Source organism: Rhea pennata, chromosome 17, assembly GCF_028389875.1.
Source record: "Rhea pennata isolate bPtePen1 chromosome 17, bPtePen1.pri, whole genome shotgun sequence".
In the NCBI taxonomy this organism is placed as follows: domain Eukaryota; kingdom Metazoa; phylum Chordata; class Aves; order Rheiformes; family Rheidae; genus Rhea; species Rhea pennata.
Genome location: NC_084679.1, coordinates 12,110,241 through 12,138,193, shown reverse-complemented (window position 1 = coordinate 12,138,193; position 27,953 = coordinate 12,110,241). Strand labels below are relative to the sequence as shown.

The 27,953-nt window shown below is 40.0% G+C and overlaps 1 protein-coding gene across 4 annotated transcripts; it reads right to left on the bottom strand.

The window, feature by feature from the left end:
- Positions 1-8,740: 8,740 nt before the first annotated feature.
- Positions 8,741-27,060, bottom strand: PATZ1 (POZ/BTB and AT hook containing zinc finger 1). Of its 4 annotated transcripts, XM_062590017.1 has the most exons (6): positions 25,784-27,060; positions 23,344-23,407; positions 19,958-20,029; positions 17,404-17,575; positions 11,220-11,357; positions 8,741-9,252 (listed from the first exon to the last, which is right to left on the bottom strand). In XM_062590017.1, exons 1-6 carry the CDS (start codon positions 27,058-27,060, stop codon positions 8,834-8,836), a joined length of 2,142 nt encoding a protein of 713 aa, XP_062446001.1. In that variant the 3' UTR covers positions 8,741-8,833. The 4 variants fall into 4 exon arrangements, with proteins under 4 accessions (XP_062446001.1, XP_062445998.1, XP_062445999.1 ...); XM_062590014.1 differs by lacking the exon at positions 19,958-20,029; XM_062590016.1 differs by lacking the exon at positions 19,958-20,029 and having other exon boundaries at positions 9,135-9,252; positions 11,220-11,292.
- Between the last annotated feature and the right edge of the window lie 893 nt (positions 27,061-27,953).

Below are 27,953 nucleotides of genomic sequence, written 5' to 3'. Positions count from 1 at the left end.
CCACTTGCACTGTTCCTTTCTACAGATGCAGGCTGCTATTGACAAAAAACAGAGCATGTATTTAAGGGTGGAGGAAGGGAAGTTATTTTGAAAGATACTGTGATCTAATCAGAGAACACATGCGTCTGAGTCAAGAACGAGCAGCCTTGATCTAAACTCGATTACTGATTTGCTGTCTGACCTTAGACAACTTTCTGCCTCATTTTCCTATGTTAATACTACTTATGCTACAGATGACGAAAGAATATCTGGAAAGTGTTTTGAAAGCCTCAGATATGCGATATTTACATTATGAAACAGTACTCAAGGAGAAGGAATTGTGAAAAGGGATATGCATGGAAAGTCTTAACATGTTACCAAGTCCTACATGTGTAGTGCTGGCTCAGATGAAGAGCAAAATTAAACATTAATGCAGGAAGAAAAATATGAGAATGTGTTGTTTTGTAATGCATAAAAGTAGCTTTGTAGCTTCTGGTTTCTTAATTAATTGTTGTACACAGCAGTAACTGGCAAAGCTAAGCAGTCAGCTAAGCCAGCGTTCTTACTGGTTAGCAAATGTTGATCTAAAAATAATAGTTTATCTGCAGATGAGAAATGCGAAAAAGGCAGGCAGAAAATCTATGCCTGGAGATTTGAGTCAAAGGGAATGAAGATTTCTATTCTAGTAACAGACAAATTAACTTCTAGCAAATTGGGCAGGATTATTCAAATGTCCTGCTATATTTCACTTACCATGGGAGCTGGCTTCACAGTCAAAACGAACTGATGGCCTAAAACTCTGCTGTCTAAATGTCAATAATCATGGAATATTATCAGAGTAAGAGTTAACTTCCACTGTGGAAAGAATGAGGTTACAGACTTGCACTTATATATGCAAGGCTTCCAGATGCTGCGAAAATAAACCACCTCTGAAAAACACAACCACTGATTATAACCAAGCAACTCCTCTACCCCATGCCAACAGAAAAGCAATGGGGGTATAAGCATATATTCATGGGAAAAAAAACTGTTAAGACATGAGCTGATCCTTATTCATACAGGCTTTTTTTTTTTTTCTTTTGTAAAAAAAAAAACAAAAAAACTAGCTAGGCTTTTGGAGATTGGGATCTGAGGCATCTTTGTAATTCAACATGTAAGCAAAGACCAAACTGTTCAGTAGAGCTACTAGTCTTTACTCATGGAAGTGTAGAATTCACAGACAACAATTTACAATGCAGAACTCTCACCTCTGGATTTTATTTCCTTACCTGTCCTGGAAGTAGATAGAAACATTGGCACAAAGGGTACTGAGAAAGACCTCTCTCTGCACAGGTGTTTGCCTGAAGGCTGTGGGAAGGTTCTGTTCATTTTGAGAAGCTGTCTTTTCTTTCCCTTGCAGAAATGCAAACCTCTGATTTCTCTTTAAGTTGCTCACATGCCATAGGCATGCAGAGATAGCTCCTTTCACGACTCTCATATATAGACTCGTACATAGACTTTTTATGTCTATTACAAAAAAGCAAAGAGTCTGTTCTTTAAATGCACCTACAGAATAAACAAATGTCTGTTGTTACTGTGGAGTTGAGTTCATTTATAGAGTTAGGACTCAAACTGGTAAAATCACAAGGAAGCCAAAAGACCAAAAAGGAGCAGAGGGCTGGTGAACATAGGGAAGTTTCACCTCATACTTTATTTATTTCTTTATAATGTAGTTGTGCTTAGAACACTGTGCATTTGACTAGTGACCTAGCACCTGAGGTAGGCAAGCCAGAAACATTGCAAAATATGCATCCTATTTCATTTTTACTTCCACTGCCTTCCAGGTATTAAACAGGGACAATACTGAATTTCACACAGATGTTTGTTACTCCATCTACGTAGGCTAAAAGAATTTTAAGAAATCTCATCACACAGCTCAGAGAAAGGATTTTCTAGTCAAAATAAGGTAATTCTGGCACACAATGTTCAACCTGCCTATGACACTCTGGATCTTCATGTAGCGCTGTGGAGATGGGCAAAGGCAGGAACTGTCTCTGAAAAGAGTATTTGGAAACATGAGAAATACAGGCTGTGTCTCTGTGCACTCATGGTCTCTAACCTCTGTCTCCAGGAAATGAAGGCATGCAGCCTGCAGAGTTTAATTCTCTTTTGGTTTATTACTATTTAAAAATCAGTTTTTGTATCCCCCTCTACAGAGGCTTCACCTTCCAACAGAACATACAAAAAATACACACAATAGAAAAAAAAAAAAGATAGGTAGGTAAGTTGCTTTATACAAACAGGTCCCTAAGAACCCCAAAAGGCTAAACAGGCTCGGTTTCAATAGAAGCAGGCCTATAAATAGGCAAGAGACTTCACTGAAGTAGGGAAAGAGTCATCCGTCCTCACCTAAGATTCTTTCTTGCTTGCACTGAGGATAACAGGAGGATTCCCATCAACTTCAGCAGAAGCAAGACTGGGATTCATCAGAGCCAATGGCAAGCTTTTCTCCTCCTTCCCTTCCAAGGCACTGTCTCTTCCATACGGCTGGGAGCCAGGGAAAAAATGCCAGTTTTCCTGGCTCATCCCACACTCATGTTTCAGTTGTTCACTCTACAGGACATCTGAGAACGGCCTTTTATTTTCTCTCTTACACTGCATATTAGCATTAAGTGCAGTAAACTTTGAGATTACAACAGTACTGAAGAGAGAAATTCTGACCCAAGAGCAAGGCTTGGTTGATACTTGAGAGCCAGCAGAGTCAGTGTGACAACTTTGCAGAGGGCATGTAAAAACTGCCTGGAGAAGGCACCAGTTTATAGACACAGCAGCCAGAAATCTATTAGCAACAATGAGACACTAATCTATTAAAAAAAAAAGCACTTACCCAAACTCGCTATGTGACTGCAGGAAACTCAAGAGCACATATGGCAGCCAGTGGCTTTATGAAGTGACCCCATGGTCCACATGGAACCCAGGAGCTGGGAGGGAGTCACTGGAACATCACTGAGACACCAATTACCTCCTTTCTTCAGCACATCTCAGCCCAGAGCACTTCCAGGTCTGCAAAGCTGCAGTGCAAGTAGAGAGGCCAACCAGGAAAAGCTTCATTCACATAAACCCTGAGAGCAGATCAATAAGGGCAGGCAGTCTTTAAATTAATTTAAATATTTCATCTTTTAGGAAAAAATGTGGCCAAATGTTTAACTTTGTATCATGCCTAAAGTCAAGGGGGGCAAACGTCTATAGCAGAGTTCAGCAGCACAATTGCACAGCACCATTTGGCATGCCATTCACATCTTGAAACATTCCTACCCAAGGGTTATCATTATTTCACTTTATAGACAGGAACAAAAGACAGGAAGAGGACAGAGATGACACAAAGTGTTAATTCTTTACAAATAGGCAGTCAATATCCCCTACCACAAGGCAAACAACTGTGGTTTTCCAATGTAAAGCTTTAACAGTTTCAGCCATCCCCATAACCCTTTACAGCCAGGGCTCCAGCTCCCGTTCTGCACCACTTTGCACTTATGTCACATAACTACTTTTTAAAGGATTCTGTTTAAAGACAAATAGTTCTCTGGTCTGGTTCATAGTTAGCACAGTTGTTTGCAGAGCTGTATACATCTGAGTAGGTACACGCACTAGCAAAGCAATCTGTGCAGAGAGAGAGGGTGACAGGGGAGCGGGCATGAATACATTAAGACAGTGTTGTTGCTGCTGACTCTAACAGTAAAGCGTGGCCTCAGGCGTACAGTCCAGGAGCTCAGTGCTCCAGAACATGTTGCCTTCTTAAAGGGACATGGAGTAGCAGGTTGGCTGAAGGTCAAATCTCTACCCAAAGGCTCATTCACAACAGCAGAAGGATCTTGTTTTGAAAAGGATGTTCCAGATAAAAGGTGGGAGTCTCAGGAGACATGTGATTCTTCCCAAATCTGTTTTTCCTTGACATGGGATTCTTCCCAAATCTGTTTTTCCTTTTAAGTCCTACTATTTTTTCCCCTCTTTGCTGATTTGTTCTTTCTCTTGCGATGGAAATGAGAGCCAAGCTCACAGATTCAATGTGAGTTTATATTCTATTCAATTAAAACTCAGGTACTGTGCCCAGGCAAAAGATGAATGGTGCAAAGCTGGCTTAATTTATGTTAAAATATTCATAATGCTGCTAAGATATATTCATAACGCTGAAAAAGCCAACACATTCCACGTTTTGTTTGGCACTTGCTCTCAGAGTTTCTGTCATCCTAAACAATTGAAAATATTCTACTATATTTGAGAGTGAAAGAAAAGCATTTCCTGTTCCCGTTATATAAAAATTTAGTAGCTGGTTTTTACTTTTTCCATTTATCTCTCATGAAGCCCAGAGCTCTCGCTCTCTATTCATTCCTCCAACACTGAAGCCTGGAGTTCCTTTGAAATTTACTTTGGCATCTACTTCCTCAAGCAAGCACCTTAAAAAAATTAAAGCTGAAAGTGGTACCCCACTCCAGACTCAACACATAAGTTCAGATATTGATTTCTAGGAACAAAGATTTAGTTAAAAAACAAGACACTAATGTTACAACAGAGCCTACAAAATCTAGGTTAGCTTTCATACTATTAATTCAATTAGTTGAGTTAGATAGACATTCAGTTACACAGTTCTTCTATTCAAGTCATTCCTTACGGCTGATAGCAGTCGAGAGAGGAACAATAATTTTAGGGAATGCTTGGGAAATTATTCCCTAAATCACCGGCATTCGAACCAAGTCTAAAACTGTGACTGGGCATTTGCAATTATTCCAAAGATTGGTATAAAGACCAACTCCACACCATCTTATAGTTCTAGGCTTTAAAAAACAAACAAAACAATCCCTCAAACACGTAATATTTTGTTCTACTATGGTTAAGGCACTGGATTGAGAGAAGGAAAATCTGGGTTCAATTTCTGGTTCTGCAATCAATTTTGACCTAGTCATAGGCAAATCACTTAAGACTGAGAACTCACACTCTATCACATTACTGTGCATCAGATGAGCCACACCAGTAGTCTGTCTGCACACGTCTAGCCCATGGCAAATACAAATGACACTTACTGCAGCATGTATAGATAAAATTAGGCAACAAGAGAAACCTTGGTAAGTCTGAGCACCTAAATTCAATACCACATTTAAGCATGTATGCAAGTGTTTTAAAGTTACTCCTGTGTTTCACTCATTAATCCATAAAATGAGAGTAACTATTTCTTTCTTGTCCTGTCTTTATTTTAAGATCATAAATTGTTCAAGATAGGAACTTTCTTGTATGTTTTCATTGCATCTCATACACAAGGGTCTGAGCCTCAGCTGAAGGGTTTAAGTATCTCTGTAATACAAAGAAGTACTACTGTTTTGGTTAGCAAAATCTGTATGATCTGAAGTTCACTTCTTGGCAGAGTAGTGTACTGACTCAAACACTGGATTGCAATCTCATCAAAGAATATAAGGAAAGATGAGCTGTCCCCAAAAAAGAATCATCACCTATATACCAATATGCCACCGAAAAACACAACAGAAACAAAGCTGAGTGAGATTGCAGCTCAGGGCATGTTAAGTATGTCCCTTTGAATTCTGAACTTGAGGCCAAGTTTTCTGTCTGGACCTGTCTTCTGCTCTATGAGAAGCAGACATTTCCCAAAGTAGAGAACATAAAGAATCTGTATGTTGATTAAATTCCTATCAAAAAATGAATAATGTGCCCCCAAAGAAGCCAAGAGCTCTCAAAACACACAACTGCTAAATATTTGTTTTCCTACATTGTTGGTATTAGTCTGCACTGCTCACTGTGTTGGTGCAAATCTCTCCCATTTATACCAGATGATCCAGAACTGCCATTTCAGTATTGTTAAATTACTGTCTATTTGTTTCCCTGTCCACTAGACTGAGAGGTAAACAGCTTACATTCCATTTGTTCATGCCAACTTAGTAAGCATTTTCTTTGACAGGCAAAATGCATGGCTAGTGTTTCAGAAGGTTTCTTTTTTAGCTCAAGGCTTTTGCTTCATCAGGTCAAATTCTGTAGCATTCAAAATTAATTCCCATACACATTGCCAAAATTCATCTTGCTAGTAACACTGATGTCAGTGGAGCTAAAACTAGGATGAAAGTGCCCTTTTTTCCAGACTTGGTACTTGGAATTTAATTTTATGACTAATGCACTTTCTTCAAGTGCATATAGGAACACTAGAGACAGAAACTTCCTATATCCTTTTTACTTAAAACTCCTTTCTCCTCCCATCCTAGGTTCAATTATACAGCAATTTCCAGATAGGCAACACAAAACTCTTCTGAAACTCTTCTCAGGATACAGCTTGAATTCAGCAGACATTTTCCTGTTGGCTTACTTCTGGCATCTTAAACATGAGTTATCAGTAAGTCAGTGTAGCTGCAGTTGCATTTGCTGATCCCGATGAACTGTTTTGCTGACTGGGAAGCCTGCTATATCTTGACTTGCTCCTATCAGATGCAAGACTTGGCAGCTTACAGGGTTGTCTGGTCATAGTCTAGATTAGTAAGGTATTTTAAAATGCTTGTTACCCTTCTGAAATGTTCTGTTTCTGCTTGTCCACTAAGCTTATCAGTGCAGCAACAGCAACTCCATGAAGCTTTAGTTTGAAGTTTTGTGTGTTTTTTTAACCCCCTTTTAAAAAGAGCGTCATACCTACTCCAGGGATTCTGGGGGAAGATGAATGGAGAAGAGCATGTCCTTCAGTCTCCTAAGCCAGATTAATAGCAAAATGTCAAGTCCACAGCAACATGCTCTCAATTTAGAAAGTGCTGGTGCTATAAAGAGAAAGCCATTGATTATTCATCCTTGATTTAAAATACTCAAGAACAAGCAAAAAAGAAAGTATCACATGTATCCCCCAATGTCTTAATTAAGCTATGCACTAGTTGCAGGATTTGGATTAGGAACAACTGGGCAATGCAGACTGCCACAACAGCATCTTGTGGCAATGTTTGCCTTTTAAAGAGACGTACATCCTATAGAGGATGTAGGTCCTGGCTTGTAGTAGTCTATTCTGATCCAGCACTGTATTAATGATGGAGACAGCTATTGTTTCATAGAATGGAAGTTTGGTGTGGGACTCTGCTCTTCATCTGGGCCCTTCTAGCAATATTCAGCAGATATATAGCAGCCTACATAACCAAATCACTGCTTAAACTTTTGCTGGTTAACCCTTACAACAATCTGGTGATGCAGAGAAAACTCTTAATTTTGGAGATAGGGAATTAAGGAATAAATTCAGTGAGCTGTCCTATGTGACCTTGAGCATCAACAGCAGAACCATAATTATAACTCAGAGTATTCCTAACTCCTAACCCTGTGTTCAATTATTATACAACATTTATACCTGGGTTTGGTACATAAAGACTTTGACAAGTTACACTGGGAGAAAAGGGAGGGCCAAAAAGGGACACTATTTCTGCACAAGTGGTATTTTCAGATGAAATGGAATCTCCAATAGCCTCGAGATCAGATTCTTTGTATTTTGTAATCAGTTCTTTTTCAGAGATCTGCTGCTTGCAGTTCCAATCTCTTACAGTAGAAACCCTTCTTTGCAAAAGAAAGGAGTAAGACTGGCTTTTGCAAACCTGACTAAAGGCCAATCAGGACAGCAGTACTGAAGCCCAAAAGTCCAGGTCACTGAGAGTACAGTACAGTCAAGAAAGGGACTAATGTCCTACTTACTGGTTCTCATTTGCACACCTTTTTGACAGGTGGCTAAATTGCTCAAAAACCAGACAAAACGAGGGGATATAAAGTAACATACTAACTTCTTTAATAGAGTCCAATCCAATTAAACCAAAATCACTCTGTGAACCCCCGGGTTTATTCACACTAAACAAGTCAGTGGTACATAGAGTTTACCCAATAGCTGATCATGTTTATACTCTAGGTCCCCACATGAAAAATGAGCACCAGTCAAGCAGACTGCAATGGTATTTTTTTCTTCCTTACTTTTTTTCTTTTTTTTTGCATAAAACTATTTCTTTCATAGACTTAAAACAATCAACTAGCCAAGTTATTAATTATGATACATCTAAAAAAATTAATACTAACCCTAATGTGACTGCTGCTTTAAGAGTGCTCTGTATATCGCCTTAGACCGGCTTTTCAGTAGCAATTCACTACAACAGGTCCTAAAATAATAATAATAATAATAATAGAGAATTAAAAACCTGACAGCAAGTTTAATGGTTAAAAGTAACAAAAAACAACCTGTTCTGAATGGTGATTTTTCCTCAGCAGTTCAGTCCTGCTGCAGCACTCACAGCCTCACAAATTGCAGAAGGGGTTTGAATTCTCTCACCTTCTTAAAGTCTTTCAGTTTATAAAAGGACAACTGCATTGTAACCTGCTAGGTGCTATGGGGCTTTTCTTTAATGTTATATTCAGTCAAAAATGGCTCTGGTTTTAAAACTTACTGTGTTTTTCTGGGGTGGGTTAGGGAAGGTGGGGAATAGAGAGAGAACAAAAGCATAAACTGTAGTTCCCCAGGTGCCTGAGTCACTAGGACTGTCTCTAATTCTCAGATCAGTGCTGGCAACTTTTGTTTATTCTAGAAGATCATGATGGAACACTGGCAGAAGCCTCTAAAGCTCTATTTGATGTTTTAGAACATGTCTCCTATTCAAGGTCACGATCTTTTGTAATTCATCAGTTAAGAAGCCTTTTCTCCCTCTCATCAGTGATGGTTTAAAGGTAGGGTGGGGCATGAGACAAAAAGGGAAGCTAAAATGAATAAAAAAATCTCAGCTATAGAACCAAATTTCATTATTTTCTCTTTCATTCACAGCATCTTATCATTATAGCCAGACTGCTGCTTTGCTTTGTTAAGGTCAAACTGATCTCATTTCCCTTCTGGCCCCATTGGTTGCTGGTCGACCTCCGGATCCACTAAGGATGATGCAAATGCTGACTGGACGATCTGAAACCCAAATGACTCCAGGAGAGACATGTTCTGTTGGGGTGAAAAGGGGGATCCTAGAGCAGGACCAAGGTCCCCCAATGGGCCACCAAGAGCCCTGACGTGAACTTTCTGTATATGTTTGTTCAGATAAGACTTTGATCTGAAAAAGCTGCCACATTCAGGGCAAGGGTACTTCTTCTCTCCCTCTGTCTCCATTTTGTTTTTGCTGACTGCCATGTCACAGGAGAAGGACCCATTGGTGCTCTGTTTCTCAGGAGTCTTGAGGTCACTGGTGTCAGAGAGGTCTCCATACGAATCAGAACTCTCAATCGGGTCCGAATGTGAACATTTCTGGCCTTCTATGGGAAAAGAAAAGAAGAGAAAGAAATTTTCAGAACCTCACCTGCCCAAAACATTTATTTAACAAGCATTCAAATAGGTCATGTCAGTTACCACCTGATTCATTAATGCCCGTCATGAAAGAACAAAATACACTTAGCATTGCAATCTCCTGCATTCTAAAGTCCTTGACCACAGTTTTCTTTACAAACAATATGGTTGCTATCACAGCACATTCAGATTTTTAATCAAGGATTTATAATGATAGCGAGCACATCCATGATATGCCTCGGGTTTATATAATACTACTTTTAATCCCAAAAGGTGTCTTATGAAGTTTATACTTCAGGCATCATAAAAATGTAGACCTGATAATGAGTTTTTAACTACAGAAATCACTTCCCATACTTCTGAAATTTAGCTAATACTTCCAGGAAGAGCCTAGAAATTTAATAAATTAAAACAGGCTATGACAAGCTGTGAAGAAAGATGGAAATACTTCATCTATTAACATCTGAGCAAAGCAGTAGGGACCTACAGCAATCTCAGAGGTGCAATTGTATTTAATTTGGTGGGGCTCCTTTTTACAAGTTAAGTACAAAGCTGTTAAGATGCAGACTTCATAACTTAAAATTGTTCCACCCTTAAACATCGTAGCATGAAGTAGGAAGGAGTTTAGAGATACTACTTTAAGTCATTTGGATACATATCCTGGCAAAGCCACTGGTGTGTTTGGAGTGTTCCCCATTCTTCTCTGACATTATGCCAAGAAAGTTTGTCCACACTTTTTGCCTAGCACAGATGAATGAGCGTGGGAAACTCAGACGTACTCCCTAAACAAATCTTTGAATACAAATAAGCTGTATCAACTGCTACCTCTAAAAGACCAAAGCAGCACTTGGCACCATCCAAAGGATAGATTTGCTCTGGACTCAGCATTACGAACCAAACAGGTTACGCATGAAATCAATACACCACTGAACTAGAGTAAATCTCTTGTTAAATCAGCACACCATCCAGAACCAATGGGCTTGTATAGTAACTCTGTGAGGACTTCAATAGGAAAAAAAAAAAAAAAAAAAAAAAAAAAAAAAAAAAAAAAAACCAAACACTCCCTCCCCCCCGAGCTGCAGCATTCCATTGGCATAAGGCAGAACACAGACTTTGTTTAATCCAGACTACTACATTCTCCCTGGCAAGAGCAGCCATAACTTTCTGGGACAAACATGGTTTCAAAGAATTTTCTGCTGTTTCAGCTTCACCTGGCATACTGATAGTTCAGAACCAAGAAGCAAAAAGCAAGCTATCTACATAGAATAACACAGAATTTTACATACTCAGACATTAAATACTCTTTAGTTATTCTTACAAAAGTAATTTTTATATTTGTTTTTGCAGGAAGTAATGGCAGGTTAAAAACAAAAAAAATAATAGCACTATTTTCATCTTCTACTTCTCCACAACAACAGCATTAAAAAGTAGAAGCTTAACTAGATAGTTGCATGGTTCCTCATCAGTCTGAGGACGGATATTGCTTTCACCATCAAGAACCTTTAGGAACTGCAGTCTGTGGCTCCCCTTTCTTCACCAGAAACCAGAAACACGGTTTGACGCAAGACAAGTATATTGGTCTATGTCACTATCAAAGATCTGCATCCCTCAGGTAAAATTCAAGTCCTGATTGCTCCTAAGAAGATGGTCAAGATGAACTAACATGGCCTTTTCCATCACTAAAATGAAAGAAACTACCAAGAATTCAAGTACCCTCATCTGCCCACCTCACTCCCCCAGACTTGTCAAACCTGGTATCCAAGCATAGACATTACATCCTACATACATGATCCTACATGATTTCTCTGCATCTCCTTAAACTGCTTCCTAGTATTTTCCCTGTCCTTCCTCCCTCCCCTTCCTCGTGCCCAGCCCAACATCCCACAACACAAAGTTCTGCACAGAGCAGCAAGGTGCAGAGCAGGGAGTCTCTTGCCTTTGATGCCATAGGTCCTGACGCAGTGGAACGCTGCTCCCCCATTCGTGATGGGCTCCTGGTGCCTGGAGACCTGGGGAAGGGGAACACCGTGGTGGGTTTTAACATGGACCTTTAAGTAGGAGGCAGAGGAGAAACCTAAACAAGATAAAAGGAGATGAGATCCTGCCACCAGCAAAGACACACATCTGCCTTGCCTGTTCTTATCTTTCTCTTGCTCCTACTCCCTATTACAAAGTTGCCATTATACTAGCTTAATTTCTTGTTACCTATAACATGCTCAAGTAAGATCCCTAGACATAATAATCAGGCAATAAATCCAATGCATACCCTTCATTAGACTTCATTTCATTTGCTTTTTGGAAGTCATGATGAAAGAGTAACAGCCTCCTTGAGAAAGAGATCCTATGTTAAAAAAACTAGTAGATCACATGAAATGTTCAGGAAAAAAGGCAGAAGAGACACAACACAAAGGGCACCTATGTCTCTTCACCAGTTTGTGCGGGCTTCATTTATCTTAATAAAAAATGACTTCACTTTTTGATGTACTTTTGAGAGGTAGTTTAAAATGGTTTCTTTCAAGCTGTTAAGTTTTGAAGGAATGCCATTCAATAACATCCCCTTTTAGCACTTAGTGTGCTTACCCTTAGGTTTCTAGCATTTATAATGAATGACTCCTGGAAGGCAGAAAGTTAAAACTATCGTTTTTTTTAAAGTATATAATTTTATTCTATAGAAAATTTTGAGAAATAATATTTCCTTCATTCAGTTCACTCTGAGTTTTAAAAACCTCAGATTGTCTGCAGTCAACACAACTTTGGAAAAATTATTTTTTCTTGATGAAAATCTCAAAACATCTATTAGCTCTGACTTGTAAACCTAAAACATGGAAATTAAAAACATGTATTGTAAACCACTGATTTAGAAACACAATAGTTTTTGACATTTGAGTACGTGCTTTTTTAATCTTATTTTATATATATAAATATATTTAAGTCTCACAACTATGATCTTTTCCTATTATGCAATAAATCCTCTCAAATATATTTTAGAATGTTTTTAAAGTCAGATTTTAAAAAATTTTGCAATTAGTACTAGAACCATTTGGGCTATACACAAGGCACGAAGAGGCAAAATTCTGAAGAATTTCTACACAGGCAAGCCTATTAACAACCACCTTAATTTTTAAATTCTGAACAGAATATTACGGTATTTTCATGTTAGATTTTCCTTTAAGAACTCAGAACACACTACAAGTTCCACTATCACAGACAGAGCTTCAGGTTCCCTTTCTGAATAGAGAAAAAACAAGACTTAAATCTTTGTTACTAATGTGAGCAAGGTCTCCACAGATTTGTACTGTTTTTTAAACTAATACAGCATGTCCAGAAGCCCTTGCAAGACAACTTTCATGCCAATACTTCACTTCAAAAATGAATAGATATACTACTGCAAAGCCATTTTTATAGTGATATAACTGCTTTTAAATTTGGTGATATGAAACAATTTATTAGAAAGCGAGAAAAATCAATACTGGCACACCTTTCTGGGGTAAATTTTTTGAAAGCAGCCATTATATTCAGGCGCTGAACATAATAATGAATGTACTGTCACACTAGAATTCCCTGTGCCTAACCTACTGAATTTCCCTCTGAAAAGATTCTTCTTAGAACCTGTGGTCAAAGAGTCTTCAGAAGTTATTACAAATTGCAGAAGTTAAGAATTGCATATACAGCACTTACAAGACAAGACAGAACTCCACAACAATCTGCCAGATGGGAAAATGGCAAGCTGCTGAGAATGAACAAAGCTACTGAATGAAATTCAGTATATTCAGTGTAAGAATGAAATAACAGCTACTGCAGACCTCTGAGTTGACGATAAAAGTACAGAAAATAGATCCAACAAGAAAACCATAATTAAACAAACCAACAGAAACAACTCACAAAATACAAGGGAGCCAAATCATCTAGGCCAAGTCATCTGTGGAATTCAGATAAGGATATTCTCCTCTGAAATGATGCAAGATCTACCTTCAGACATAGAATTCCACCAGAAAACGTATTTCTCTATCTACTAAAATTCACTACAGCTAGAAAAAAAAAAAAACAAAATTTGACTGGTAGAGAGAAGGAAACAATGTACGGCTAAAACAGTGATACTTCCAACTATAAGGTACTTCCCTTATTTCATACCGGTGTCCAATGACTACATGCATGAAGAGATAAGCCTCTTCATATACCAATGCATCAAAATCTCACAGCCAACTGCCGTAAGAGAGGACTACATACATACAGATATTTAGTGTTGTCCTATACTACAACTGACACAAGAAAATCTAGAGTCAGAATCTCTGCAATATGCTGTATTTTCAGACCTCTGCAATTTTATTTGCAGACTACATTGCTACATATAATGAAAATTGCATGCAAAATGTGTTAGCCCCCTTTTATGCGCTTGACTGATGAAAGTGTGAGTCATCAACTTCCATCAAACCAGTAAGAATGCAAACTGCTTCACAGGAAACTGGTTAAAGTGAGATTTTTTTAAGTTTCATCCTAATTTTTTTCTGAGACACTAACGATGGCTTATATTACCAGGCCTTAATTATGAATGCCTGCCCTAGGAAGAAATGAAGGTGATTCCTAAACAGTAATCCTCTACTTGTTAAATTCTTCAAAAACAAAATCAGGCTAATGCAAAGGATAAAGTGGGAGTATTTTTCATTTTTTAAAGGAGGAATGTATTTATTGCTCTATCCATACGTATCTCACAGCTTTGCAGATTAAATATTTCTTCAAACAAGAGGAACCAACATCAAAAACATGCTAAAAAGGAAATGGCCTGATTCCTATAAATGAGATCTATTTCCTGATCTCTCAGATACCACCTATAAGGAGACAGGCCATAGAAATAATTGCAGGCTGCTCCTGTTTCAAAAATTCTACTTTGGGTTTATCTAGAACACCTGGAGTATGCTTCTAGCTTTAATCGACCCTTCATCCAACATGAAAAATGAAAGAAATCATCTTATAGTAAAAAATGTTCCATCTAATGTGTCATAGGAAAATTTACTCTTATGCTAACTTACTTGGTTTCTGTGAAACAGACAATGCATATGTACAGAAATGGACATCTCTTATTAACTGCTACACCTCACTACAAAAGTACCAGCTCTAGACTTAAGTGACTAATCTCCTTTTAATTTCTTTGGATACAAAAAAGAACCCCAACACATACACACACTAATCAAATTACTAAGAATGGTAAGAGAAGAATATGCAATGACTAAGCAGTAACAGGTCTTTTTAATATAAACAGATTGAAGAGAATTTGTCTTAAAATGATGCTTAGATTTCATGAGCACACATTTGTTGAATTCTTAAAAATAACATTCATTTGAACGAATCAACATTAACAAGAACTGAAGAACTTTCAAAATAATCTAAAAAACTTTTTTCTTTTTTTGAGGGGGAAATGTCTATCTGTGTCATGTCATAAAATAAAAGAACTACTAACATAGGAGGGCAGGATGGCTGCCCTATAACTTAGTAGTCTTTCTCACTGGGCACAGATACAAATCTTGAGATACATTTTGTGAAAAGTGTTTTCCTAACTACAAAAACTCAGAAATCTAACTACTTAGTACACTGTATGTTTTTTTTTTTTTTAATACCTCTTTCCAGAAAACAACGCTGCATGGCTTCCCTAACTGAAATACGTGATTGCTTACATAATTACTCTAAGCAGAAAGATCCTAACCTGGAAAAAAACAATCAACTTATAGATGGTAATTCTTGGAGATTATGTAGCCATTCCTAAAATAAGTAAGTTAATAAATAAGATCAGCAAATGGGAACACGTCTTTTGTAGTAAACCAGTGGCTATTGCTTTCAGTCAAGGTACTGATTTCCCTATCTACTAAATCCATTAAACCTTTAAGAGAGCAAGATACACTTTATTAAATTCCACAGTCTGATGAGATAAGTGATGGATGCTAAGCCTGTACTTCCCATTCTGACTTTAACATTAGGATATGTCTAGCTGTGTAAGAGCCACCTTTTCATCCATTTCAGAGTCCTGAGCTTTTTTTCCTGTCAGCATCCAAACTTCTCTCTGTAAGAGTTTTTAAAAATCTTTGTCTTCTTCCTTGACAATTACTGTATCCAACATCAATTAAGTTTCCATTCAAAAATACACCAGCACATTAGCTGAGGGGAAAATAAAACAAAATTCTACAGCACGAGCACCATAACCACCGCACGGTCACAGTGGGCAGTCATCTCACTCCCTATTAAAGAGAGGTTTTAATTCAGAAATTTTCCAGCATGATGCATATCTCCATACCCTACAATTTAAAAGATTTTTAGAACAATAAACATTACCTTTTGATTTTAGAACACAATTATAAATCCTGACACCATAGATCATAAAGCTGTAATCAGAATTCACAGGATATAATATTGAATACATAACACAATTGTTTCACAAATCCAGTTTGTAACTTCTTTTTCCCTTGAATGTTAACAAAAGGTAAATATTTAACAATTTAACAGATTAATTATTGTTTGTTACTGATGTGAACTGAAAATCACAGCAGCAGACTAAATTGTCACTGACAACACATATGAAATACACAAGCTACAGGAGGAAAGTAGGGTGCTGCTTATACTTTGCTGTACAACCGGTTCCCTATCCTTCCACATAGGAGTGTACATTTTATTCACATTTCCAGTGTACGTTTCAATCTGTAAAACGTGAATAACCCTCCTAATCATTTCATTGTTTGAATGCCAAACCAGTCTTTGTCATGCTGGCTGAATTTCTGAAGAGCTGCAGTGACATCCAGTGGTATTCAAGGTGAAACTCAGGCTTACAAACCCTGGGAACATAACAATTCCCCTCAACCAGTGAGTTCTTGTTCAGAACCATGTTCAACCGAAGGAAAGCAGGACAGAAGACCCTATCCAAGATCGAAGCCCTGTCTTGTTACTGCAAAAAGAATTTGGTAAGTTTAAGCAGCTTTTCAGAAGATGGACCTTTACCTGAAAAGTGGCCATGTTTCATTTTGTATCTACCTGGAATTTAAGAATCTTAAGATTTTCAACCCAGATGTCATCTCCACAAGAACTGTTAATACCACTTTCAAGACCTAACAAATGGTTCAACCACTGGAAAACGTCTCCTTTACAATTTAATGCCTCAAGTTACTCATCATCTCCTAGTCATCCAAAAGTTCCATTCCTGTACAGTCTTCATATTAAATACAGAACATCTACACTCTCTCAAAAGATTGCACCTCTCTTCAATTAGAGAAGTGAATGCCTGTTATCACAAACTAGCTCATCAGAAAAAACAAGAATCAGATCCCAAAACACAACAGCAACCTCCTCCTACAGTCATTAGGTACTCCAGTACGTCTGTGTGAGACAACAGTATACTCTGAAGTTGTATATTCATCATTCAGAATAAATAAATAAAAGATATTGGTAAGACAAAATGACTTTTTTTGTTTTTGAAATTTATCCAGCTTGCTTTACATCCCACAATGCCTAAATCTACAACTCTTTCTTCAATTGGAGAGTACAGCCTTCAGACAGAAAAGCTTCCAAAACTGTATTTATATAAATAAAATTGTTACTCATGCTCTTCTTTACAAGATTAGTTCTAGAAATGTAAGTTAGTACAAAGCCATTTTTGGGGTAAAGAGGAAGGAGCAGCTTGACTCTACTACTGCACCAGGAGGTTAAACAAGACTGATAACATCACGTAGCTCTTTCATGTACAGTTATCAGTTTCAACTTGGTGTGTATTTGAAAGATTCTTCTCTGAAACTGAATGCAGGACTCAGTTCCAACAAGGTATTGGAAAAAAGGTGTATGGTGGCAACACAAAGTGGTTATTTTATAAAGATCTTACAGTTTGACAAGGAAAATTCTTCAAACCGTCTAAAAATAATTTGCTTCACATTTAAACTGAATTTATTCAGGTTCTGTTAGCCATGTAAAAAGGCCAGACCTATGACTCTATCAGTTTCAAACTAAGTATTCAATAAGGAAACAGCAAAAGAACATGTACACATACAGTACAACCTCCTCCTGTTGCAGGCAGAATCAGGTAGCCTTACAGCTGCCCTCAAATGTTGCCCCAGCCCACTGAAATAAAGTAACAGTTTCTTCATTACCTCGGTTACAGATAGTGCAGAAATTGCTTGGTCCTTCACTATGTTTCTTCAAATGATCTGCCATATATGCTGCCCGCAAGTACTTCCCGCACACCTGGCATGGAACTTTGTCTTCATGACATGCTAGGTGTGAGCGCAGTCGGTCACGAGTGGCAAAGGAGGCATTACAAGTCTGCAGGTACAATGAGAACCATGTGACTTATCAACTCTGCTAAAAACACTGATATTGTTGAATCTACTTAGTATTTTTAAGAGTAAATATCTCAGATCCTGGGCAATTACACAAATGACATGAGGCACAAGTCATTTCCCCACAAATAGAAAATTCACATCACCAATATACTATACAAGATGTGATGTTACCACTCAAAAGAATTAAGAAAGCAAGCAAACAGCTCTAACATATTACAGTCAGTAAAATTTAAATCAAGACAGATTTGTAAAGCCTTAGTTTCTCACTGAGGATGAAGCTATGAAAACTTTAAGTAATATTTAATAACAGAAATAGCACAAACCACTCTAGTTATTGTAAGCATCCTGCCATTTCACTGAGACATTAAAATCACTTTAAACAGCTCAAAACGTCCTCTCTGTCACCTTCCTAAATTTTACTCTTTGATTTGATCAGTCTGACTTCATTACACTGGATCTCCCCTTCGGACTACTACAACATATAAATGAAGCATCAGCGAACTGGCTGGGATGAGAAGATGACAAAAGACACTACAAAACAGCCATCCTGGTATCCACAGTGACAGGGCAGACAAAAGTTAAGTGTAGAAGCAAAGCCTCAGAAGGGAGCAGATATCAAAATAACTACATGACACTGCAATCTTTTTATAACTTACCCCAATCAAGGTATCGTATTCCACTTACTATCATGAAACAAGTTTGATTTGGCATAAGATAATTTTGCCCACCCCCTGGAGGAAAGTCACATGGTAGATGAGGGAGGGTTCCCTCCCATTACTGTAATCATAGCAATTGGCAGGTATTCTGACCATGTACACGGCCTGCTAAACTGGCCTGCCAATTCTGAAAGGCTTGCCGTATCTTTAACGTGTGAATAAAAGTAATACCTCATCAGCAACACATTAAGTAAGTTAAAGGTATAGTTTGAAACCATTGCTCACAAGTGCAGGAAAAAAAGCAAAAGCAACATATGTTAGAATGACCACACCAAGTGGGCAACAGTGACATTCAAGAGTCTACAGCATCTGATTTACAGTGGAGTAGCCTTTACATAGGAAAATGCAGTTCAAGATGTGTAACCACAGTCCCCTAAGAGATAATACGAGAATATTAAGTTACATGGGAACTAGATATATTCTTTTTGAAGATCAATGTGTAATTAAACAAGACACCCGTTTCACTATAGAATAGACTTGGAAAGTAACAACTACTAAAATTACAAAAAGGTAAATTCAATTGTCATTACAGAAGAGAATAACCCATATAATTTTATGCAACTTAATTAATCAAGAGCTTAATCAAAGAAAAAAAAAGGCAGCTGGAAAGTATCTATCGATTTCAACAGGCTGCAGACTGTACTTGTTCAATCTTATGAGATGCTTAAGTATAGTAAACTCCCAGAGAACTGAGGCTACTCTGCAGCAGGCAGAAGACTTAGCACCTCATAGGATCAGGATTTAATATATTTAAGAAGACAACACTATAATAACCTGGATTTCTGTGATACACAGAGTTGAACTAAGCTCACCAGGCAAAGATTCATAAATCGCTAGTGGTAAAGTAGCGTACCCTTGAACACGAAAGATTTCTCTTCAGTCAAAATCTCAGGACACAGCGCTGAGCAAAACAGGTGCAGCTTTCATTTATTAAAATGTTTTTAGAAGTAAAGACTCATTTAAGTCAGGAGTCCAAGACTGATACTAGTCAACCCATTGGGTATCAGCTAAAAGCGTATTACTAGACAATCAAGGATGACAGCCAAAAGGTCCATTATTTATAATTCTAATATTGAGCCTCAGTAAGTGTCCATAAAAAAAGCACTGGAAATGCATCAGCTTATGAAGTAGACCAGAGACAAACCGCATAAACACAGGGATGCCAGAAGTAAAAACAGATCTGTCCCATATTGAACCCGAACAAGTGGAAAGCTTAGGGAAAGGCAATACAATCATTTCTGTGTTTGATTTCTCAGTCTTGTTGCTGAGTTTTGCAAAGTTCACCTTTGGATAAACTATATAGTTAAGTATATCTGCAAAGAAGCTTAAAAAAAAAGTCCAGTGGAGAAAGCAAGAACCAGTTCAGCTGAATGATAACAATGGGAGACAGAACTAGGTTTAAAGAAAACCCCAAAGTTAATATTCAAATAGTTAATATTTGTAAAAGGTATAGAGTAAAAAAAAGTAAAAAAGGTAAAAAGTTTTATTTTATATAAGATAAGTGCTAAATGAGTGCTAAGTATTTATCATTAATTGTTAATAATAGAAGAAAACTCCAGTGCTTTCCTATCAAACATTGCACAGGTATATAAATAGATAAAAAAGAATATATATAAAGTTTTAAAAAAACATTGTTTAAGAAATACCTCTTGAAGTTTCAACTTTTCTATGGTTGTGGATGTCTCTGAGCTTATTCCATGGTGGCTGCCATTTTCCTGCTAATAGGCAGGAAGTAAGAGAAATTAGGACAGGAAGAAACTCATTCTGCATTGAAATCAATGGGAAAAGCACTGGACTTTGGATGCCAATTTTAGGTTAATTTAAATAGTTTTAAATATTTTTTATTTTTCAAAAGTCTTTTTGTAATTTAACCTGCATCTTTTTTATTATTATTATTTATTTAAATTGCCAGATGAACAATCTGCCTCTTGCCTCTGAGCATGAACAAACTTCCGTTTTCTCCCCCTTCCCTTTTCCATCCACAGGTTTTCAGATTACTGTTTCCTCCCAAACTGCAGTCTAACATTCACATCATTCACACTCAAAAGCCAGTACCCAGCCTCACCCCTTCCCATGACAAGTCAACAAGCTGAACTATCCCATTATAGCTAGCAAACTGACTTACCACTTCTCCTACATCAAGAACTCAGCTGCCAGATTTTTAAAACTCAAATATCACTAGTACAATAATCCAGGAGAAAAGTATCCAGAGTTCCATTTGGTGTCTTGTCTGGACACCAAAGCAACTTCTTGGAACGATTTCTCAGATGCCCTGGCTCTGTTGGAGGCCTTCCTTCCCCATTCTGAGTCTGTTTTAAGAGTAACGAAAAAGTTGGAGTCAGGTCTTTGTCTAGCACCCAGTGCTACAGGTGCTGAATCTTAGGATAGTTTTGAAAATATGTGTGATGCCCAACTGTTACTTTAGGGGGATGAGTGCAGGTTGACATGCTGAGCACTGCAAACTGTAGCTGTTACAATTATGTTTAACTTAAAGTTACCCTGCTTCTCACCGTTTCATTTTATCTGTCCTAAAGTTGTGCCAATACCATCTCGCTTTTGTTTTGATAATCCAAAATGTACTATGATGCCACATCAACAGAAAAAACACACTGGTTTGCAAAGATGCCTGAAGGGCCCAGGTAAATGGCTAGTGGACGTTGTTTAAATTATTATATAGTGTCACTTCCAAGAACGCCACTGGGATACAGGATTCTGGAAAGCTTTTCTGTTTACAGAAAGAGTCCTTCTCTTTTGTAGTAAACATAGTCTGACAATAACAGGCATTTTCAACAGGAATTCAACAGATTCAAAATATTGAATCTCAATGCTGCTCAATCTATTCTCATGGGGACCTAAATTTCCAAATGAAATCAATAAAACAGAACAGAAAGTGGGGAAACAACATGCCAATATAAGCTATTTTCCTCCCTAGTGGCCAAATCCTGTGTCTAGAAAAATGTCAAGGAACAGAAGTGTTACTGGTTATAAGATAATCAGAAGGAGATTTTTATCAATTCAGCTTTCAGATTAGAAACAAATTTTCAGTGTGAAAGCATTCTTTCTGTGGTTTGTACCATATATACATCTGTGTATATTTAAGACGACTTTCTAAATCTGACAGGATATTGTCAAGGAGTTTTTGCAAAGACATGCAGCAGGTTTTTAAACAGATTTTCTACATCTTGTTTGAAATGAATGAAAAGTTAACCTTGCAAGGTTAAGCAGTCAAAAATGAAGAACAAATCAAACCTGAAAAGGCAACCTCAATTCTGCCCTCACACTTACAACCTACAGACTATAGCTCTAAAATGAACAGTGCCTATAATATTACAACACTTTAAACAACAAACACAAAATGTGAAAAACTGTTATTAGAAAATACTATCACAAAATACATGCATGCAAGGAGACAGTGTTGAGCTGGGCTATACGATTTCCATTTTCCCTGACTTATTAATTCTGAGCGCATCCTCTGATTCATGCTTAGACAGCACATATATTTAAGATTCTTAAAACAATTAAAAAAAATCTTTTAAAAATGTAACAGGTATCAACTGGCAAAAGACAATACGGGGTCCTAAATATTCATTTTTGTACCTGCACACAAATACATGCTTATGGGCAAAATTCTTAAAATTCTTCAGTCACGTTCAGTTCATTGACTTAGGCCCCTTGTTATCCCCAAATTGTGAGGTGGTCACTGTGAGTGGAATTTTCCAATTTAAATGAATTTATAGCATTAAATCATCTTAGGAAGCTTAAATCAACCTAAGACTTTAGATGGGTTAAGCTGATGAATCAATGTGAAGGCTCAATGGCCTGATTTTCAAAAGTACTGAGGTTCCATAAATACGACTGAAGTCAACAGAAACCTATAGGTGGCTCAGTATGTCTGAAAACTTGTTCACTCTATTACTTGTTGCAAAAACATTCCAAAACTCTCACTGTTTGGAGGAAATATAGCAAAGGTGTGTCAAGAGACATAAAAAAAAAAAAAAAAAAAAAAAAAAAATTAGGAGGCAGCAGTCAAGCAGGATGGACTAGGTTCATGAAACGTGCTTAGAAATTTTAAAACAAAAAAATATCTCCAACCTTCACTGTCTTCAAAGAAAATGGAAGGTATCTTGCTCCAACTTTCTTAAAATAAACAAAAGAAAAAAATACAAAATCTTCCTTCAGAGACCAAGCATGGAGACTGTTAGCTGAACAATTTTTTTAGAAGTTTATCCTACAACAACGTGAAGACAGCACGTGAAAATGGAAGCCGATTCTCAACTTGTTTTAATTAATACTTCCAAGTACCTCTTAAACCCCTCTACAAATGAATTACAGAAGACCTTTCTTGATTTGTTGCTCCAAATCCTGATGAACAATTTATTAACTGTAAAAAAACTATATGCAGTATTATGACATTGTATTACAAAGGATACCATGGTGGTGCTTTCTGTATTCTCACCGGGATAAAAAAAAAGCTTCCAATTTTGCTCAGTGCAATGTTCTGAAGGCTATGTGATTAAAAAAAAAGAGCATCCTGGCAAGTGATGATAAATTATCAATTTTATTTGAAATTATTCTAAAAAAAAAAAAAAAAAAAAAAAAAAAAAAAAAAAAAAAGACACGAAGTCAGCACCGGAGCCTCCTGCTGGTTACCACTGCAATACCAAAGGAAAAAAGGGGTATAATTTGTGACATTGACTCAAAGCCCAGGGTCAAAGTGGCAGGGTATGAGATCCAGGGTGCAGAATGGGATAGAGTAGCAAGGACGAACATCTGGCAGAAGAGGAGGGAGGCAGAAGGACCAAAACATCAGATGACACAGGGGCCAGGGGAGTGGGAGGGATGTAAAGCAGCTGTCACTGTTGTACACTTATTTACAAACATTTATCCCAGTTCACACATTCATGGTCTTTTTACTGATACTTATTAATTCTCTTCACACTTATAAATCCAATGTCTTAAAAAAAAAAAAAAAAAAAAAAAAAAAAAAAAGGAGATTACACAAACATCAATCTAACACCCGGCCAACTCCTACCTGACACTTGTGAGGTCTCTCTGAGGTATGCACCTGTTTGATGTGTCCATTCAAGTGGTCTGGCCTTAAAAAAAAATACAATTATACACACTTAAAACAAATACTAAAACAAGAATTTACTATTTTAACCAAAAAGAGAAGTTCCCTGTGGTGGATATATTGCAAATTCAGCAATAAATTTAAACTTCTCAAGAACCAGATCATCAACTGGGGCTCTACTTTGATAAATACTCTCTCCTACTTGCTAAGAAGTAGCATTTTCTCAGGATGAAATTAGGACTCAGTGATCAGAGAAAACAGGAAATGCAAACTACAGTTTTCAAACTTGCACGTCTCCTTCCAAAATCTGCTTAGATCTAAACAGTCATGGCACTTTGATTTACAGTTGCTGAATATTTGAAAATTGGTCCCTTGGGGTTTATGTCCCAAACATGGATATAAGAATCCAACTTTAAGCACCTCTGTGAAAAAAGACTGACTCTAAAGACTATTGCTGTGACCCATTTTCCGTCAGCAAGGTGAAAATAATACTGTTCAAACTCACAGCTTGGTTGGGAGACTGCATTAATACAAATAAAGTGCTCTGAAGGTCCCAAGTAGAAGGTGCAATGGAAGAGCAAATTATTACTGGAAAAAATAAAAAAAAAGTTAGACCATTCTTCACAATCAGTAAAGCCTACTTCGAAGAGAGGACTGAATAGCTGCAGATTTTCCTGGTGGGAGTTTCTCCTAGTGGGAAGAAAGCTTTTCATTGTATGAGGCCAAAACTGCTTGGAAACAAGTTCTCCACCCTCTCCTCCCCCAACTTTCCAGCTGCGCCAATGAGAGGACGTGGGATGGAATTCACGCACTGCGGACAGAAAATAGACTTTGCAGTCTGGCTGTTAAACCTGATGCTCCAGCAAGTGGGCTGGAGCTGTGTAACCGGAAAGACTGGTTGGGGGTCCTTCTAGGTAGAAGTACCTAGCAACCTCACGTGCTGTGCTGCTTCTGAGTGAAGTAAAGGATACTAAAATTAGACACCATACTCCCAACTTTTCTTTTGCTCATTTCTGTGCAACACCTATGATCGAGTACTGAAATTTAAGAAAGACTCTCTAGTTCGATTTTACAAAGATGTGTAGATGGTTCCGTTGTTTACTAACACCGTTAGCGCCTGTTCACGTTAACTCATTGAGAAAAACGGTACTCAACGCCTTTCACTTTCCCTTGCTCATAGAAATCTATCACACAGCAACAGCAGAAATCTTTAAGTGTGACTAAATAAAATAAAAATTGGCAGATGGTGTCAGGTACGCTTTAATAAGAAAAATACTTTTACTTCTAGTACACAGATTAATTTCCAGTTTATGACCTTCCATCCCCAGATCTGCAGTTCTTAGAAAAATGCATTCACTAATTAGTGATAATATTTTTTAAAGGAAAAATCTAAGTTTAAAATTTGTTTGGGTAACAAAAGGTCTCTCTGACAAAAAGAGAGCTAGTAGATGTACAACTCTGAAGCTTATGTAGTTGGGATAATTTTAACTGCTAGCAGATTTTCAGCTCGTATTTATTTTAATTCTTTCCCTCCTGTTAGAGCAAATCAAATTCAGCTATAGAAGTAACATGGAGTGTTCGCATCCCCCCGACATTACTTCTAGCCTCAAAGAAAGCATCGAACTTCTAAAAAAAGTTTCACATTAACTCAGACTGTCAGATACCACTAACACAGCTACATGTATCAAACAACTCTACTTATTAACTCCCACAAACAAAAAAGTGACAACAAAAAAAATCAGCAACATTAAATGCACAGATCTTACGTATGTTGCAGGGTAGAAACAGGATCCCCTTCAGAAGGATGTAAACCCAAAGGACACAAAGATCATGTATTAAAAGATACTTGATGCTGCAGCCTTTGAAATCTCACCTCTTCCTTCACATTTGGGTGATAAAAAACATTACGAACTAAGAGAAACGAAGGGAAGTTAAGAAAAAGAAAATTTAAAATGGATACTAGAAAAATAATAATCTTGAGATGTGTTAATATTTTGCACTTCAACAGCACCTTCAAACTACTTACAAATCAGAAGTCTCAAGACACTTACGTGAGGAAGGTAATTATTTCAATACCCATTTGACAGAAGAGTCATTTGAGGGAGAGACTAACTGATTTGCCCAAGGATACACATATACTAAGTCTGGGACAAAGCTGGGAATGTTACCCAGAAGCCAAGTGACTCCCAGTTCCTCGTCTTAATTACTTTTAAATCCTTTCAAGAGCAGTCTCTTGAAATAGCCTCCCAATGGAAACGATGAAAGTCTCATTTCTCAAGACATTTTAAACTGGAACAGTCAACCTATCCTAAGTACAGATTGTTCTTGTTTCCCAAGGGATGAGACAGCTAACTTCCCAGGTCTTTGTTGAGGTCTATGATTCTCATAAGTTCCCTCTTACCTGGAGAAGCCTTTTCCACAGCTCTGGCAGATGTAGGGTTTTCCCACAGAGCCATCGTGAGATCGAACATGATAGGACATCCTGTCTTTCCGCTTGAACCGTAACCCACACACCGGACAAGAGTACGGCTTCTCGCCAGAGTGTGACAGCTTGTGTCGATTCAGGTGGTACACGTCCCGAAAAATCTTGCCACAGATCTCACAGGCCACCTGTTTTCTTGTCCTGCTTCTTTTTCGGGGTGCATCAGGGTCATCCTGACCAGGGACTCCATTTTCACCCAGTCTTGGAGGTGGGATGTCTATGTAGCCCAGCTGTAAGCTTGTCACCCCGTGCTGAGCTTCATGCTGACGAAGACGATTAGCATCCGTAAACACTTTTCCACAGAGGCCACAAGGCAGGATACCTGCTTCTCGCAGGCCCCCTGGGGCACCAAACATCATGGAGTCCAAGAGATTGGCTTTACGGGGACGTCCTCTGCCCCTCTTGGTGCTTAAAGCAGGGGCATTAGCAGTGACATTCTGGAAGGGTGAGGCCAGCAGCGGTGGGGACAGTGGTCCTGCCACCATGGGCAAGCGGTCCACCCCCTGCAGAACAGGCAGGGAAGACTGTGCGGCGGAGAGCGCAGCCCGCGTGGCCTCATCTTCGGGCATGCCAGCGATGCCGTTGCCGTTGGGCGCCAAGCTGGCGCCGTTGGTCATGTCAAGCGGGAAGCCGAGGTCAGCGGCCCCTGGGCGGAAGAGCATGATGTCGGGGCGCGCAGGTGGCACAAGGATCTGCACGTTGGACTGCTTGATGACCTCCTGGCAGATGTCGATCACGGAGCGCATCAGCAGGAACTTGGCGGCTGTCATGAGCTCCGGGAAGCTCTCCAGCCGCACCACGATGCGTGACGTGTAGGCGAAGTCCAGGATGTCCCCGAACACCTTGGAGCTGATGGTGTGCATCTCCAGCTCCCGCCCGCCGCCGGCGGCACCACCGCCCGCCGCCGCCGCTGCTCCGCCGGCCGCCTCCGCGCCGCTCGCCTCTGCGCCGCTGCCGGCCCCGTCGCCCAGCTGCGCGCTGAACACCGACTCGAAGTACTCGCTGCAGGCGGCCAGCACCGCGCGGTGCGCCGGGAAGCTCTCGTCGCCGACGCGCAGCAGCACGTCGCAGAAGCGGCCGCCGTTCTTTCGCTGCTGGTTGAGGCTGTGCAGCATGTCGGCGCTGTGCCGGCTCACCTGGTACGTGTAGCAGCCCGCCGAGGGGCCGCAGGCGGCGGCCTCGCTCACCCGCTCCATGGGGCTGCGCCGCCCCGCTGGCGCCCGCAGGGGGCGCGCGCTCTCAGGCCGCCGGCGGCGCGCGCCGCCTCCTGCTCCCCGCCCCTGTCCGGGCCCGACGGCGGCGGCGCGCGCTGCGCTCCCTGCACAGCGCGAGGGGATGGCGGGGGGGGCGAGACAAAAGGCTCGGGCGGCGGAGGGGCGCGCGCCGCGCGGGGCCGCCGCCGCCGCCGCCGCGCGAGCGCCGCCCGCGCCCGGCCGCCACGAGGCGCTGCGGCCGCGGAGGCCGCCGCGGGAAGGGGCGTGCGCGGCGCGGCTGCAGCGAGCCGGCAGGGAGGGGGCTCCGGCGGCTGCGGCTCCGGGCTGCCGGCTCCGTCCGTCCCTGTGTGTTTGGAGCGGAGGAAAGATGGCAGCGGCTGCACTTCCTCTTGCACTTTCACCCCTGGGGGGAGGAGAAGGAGGGGGCGATACCACCCCCCCTACAAAAATCCAGCGGGGGCCCCCCGGCCGCTGCTCCCCGACCAGGCGCCGCCGCCGCCGGCTCCGCTCCGGGCCCCGCCCGCTCCGCTGCACCCGCGCCGCCGGCGCCGCAAACTTTCCGCTCTTCTCCGGCTCCGGAGCCCCCCACCCTATTCATAGAGACCCCCCCTCCAGCCACTCGGGCTCCCCCTGCCCCCCCGCTTCCTGCCCCCCTCCCTCGCCGCATCCGCCAATGCAAGAGCAGCCAGAGCCAGCAGGCCGGCCCCCACCCCGCCCGCCCGCGGGGGCTGGGGGCTGCGGTCCCCCCCTTCCCCAGCGCCGCTCCGCCAATGCCGAGCCGCCGGCCCGGCCCCCGCCCGCGGCGCACGGGGGCGGCGGGGCCGCGCTCGCCCCCTCCCCCAAATATCCGGGCCGCAGCTCGCCCCCTCCCCCCG

Excerpts from the sequence above, each read along its gene's own strand:
- PATZ1 (XM_062590017.1), bottom strand. The coding sequence starts at position 27,060 with ATGGAGCGGGTGAGCGAGGCCGCCGCCTGCGGCCCCTCGGCGGGCTGC. Across the intron at positions 17,576-19,957 it reads AAAAGTTGAAACTTCAAGAG|ACTTGTAATGCCTCCTTTGC; the intron begins GTATTTCTTAAA and ends TTGTACCTGCAG. Across the intron at positions 9,253-11,219 it reads CAGGACCTATGGCATCAAAG|AAGGCCAGAAATGTTCACAT; the intron begins GCAAGAGACTCC and ends CTTTTCCCATAG.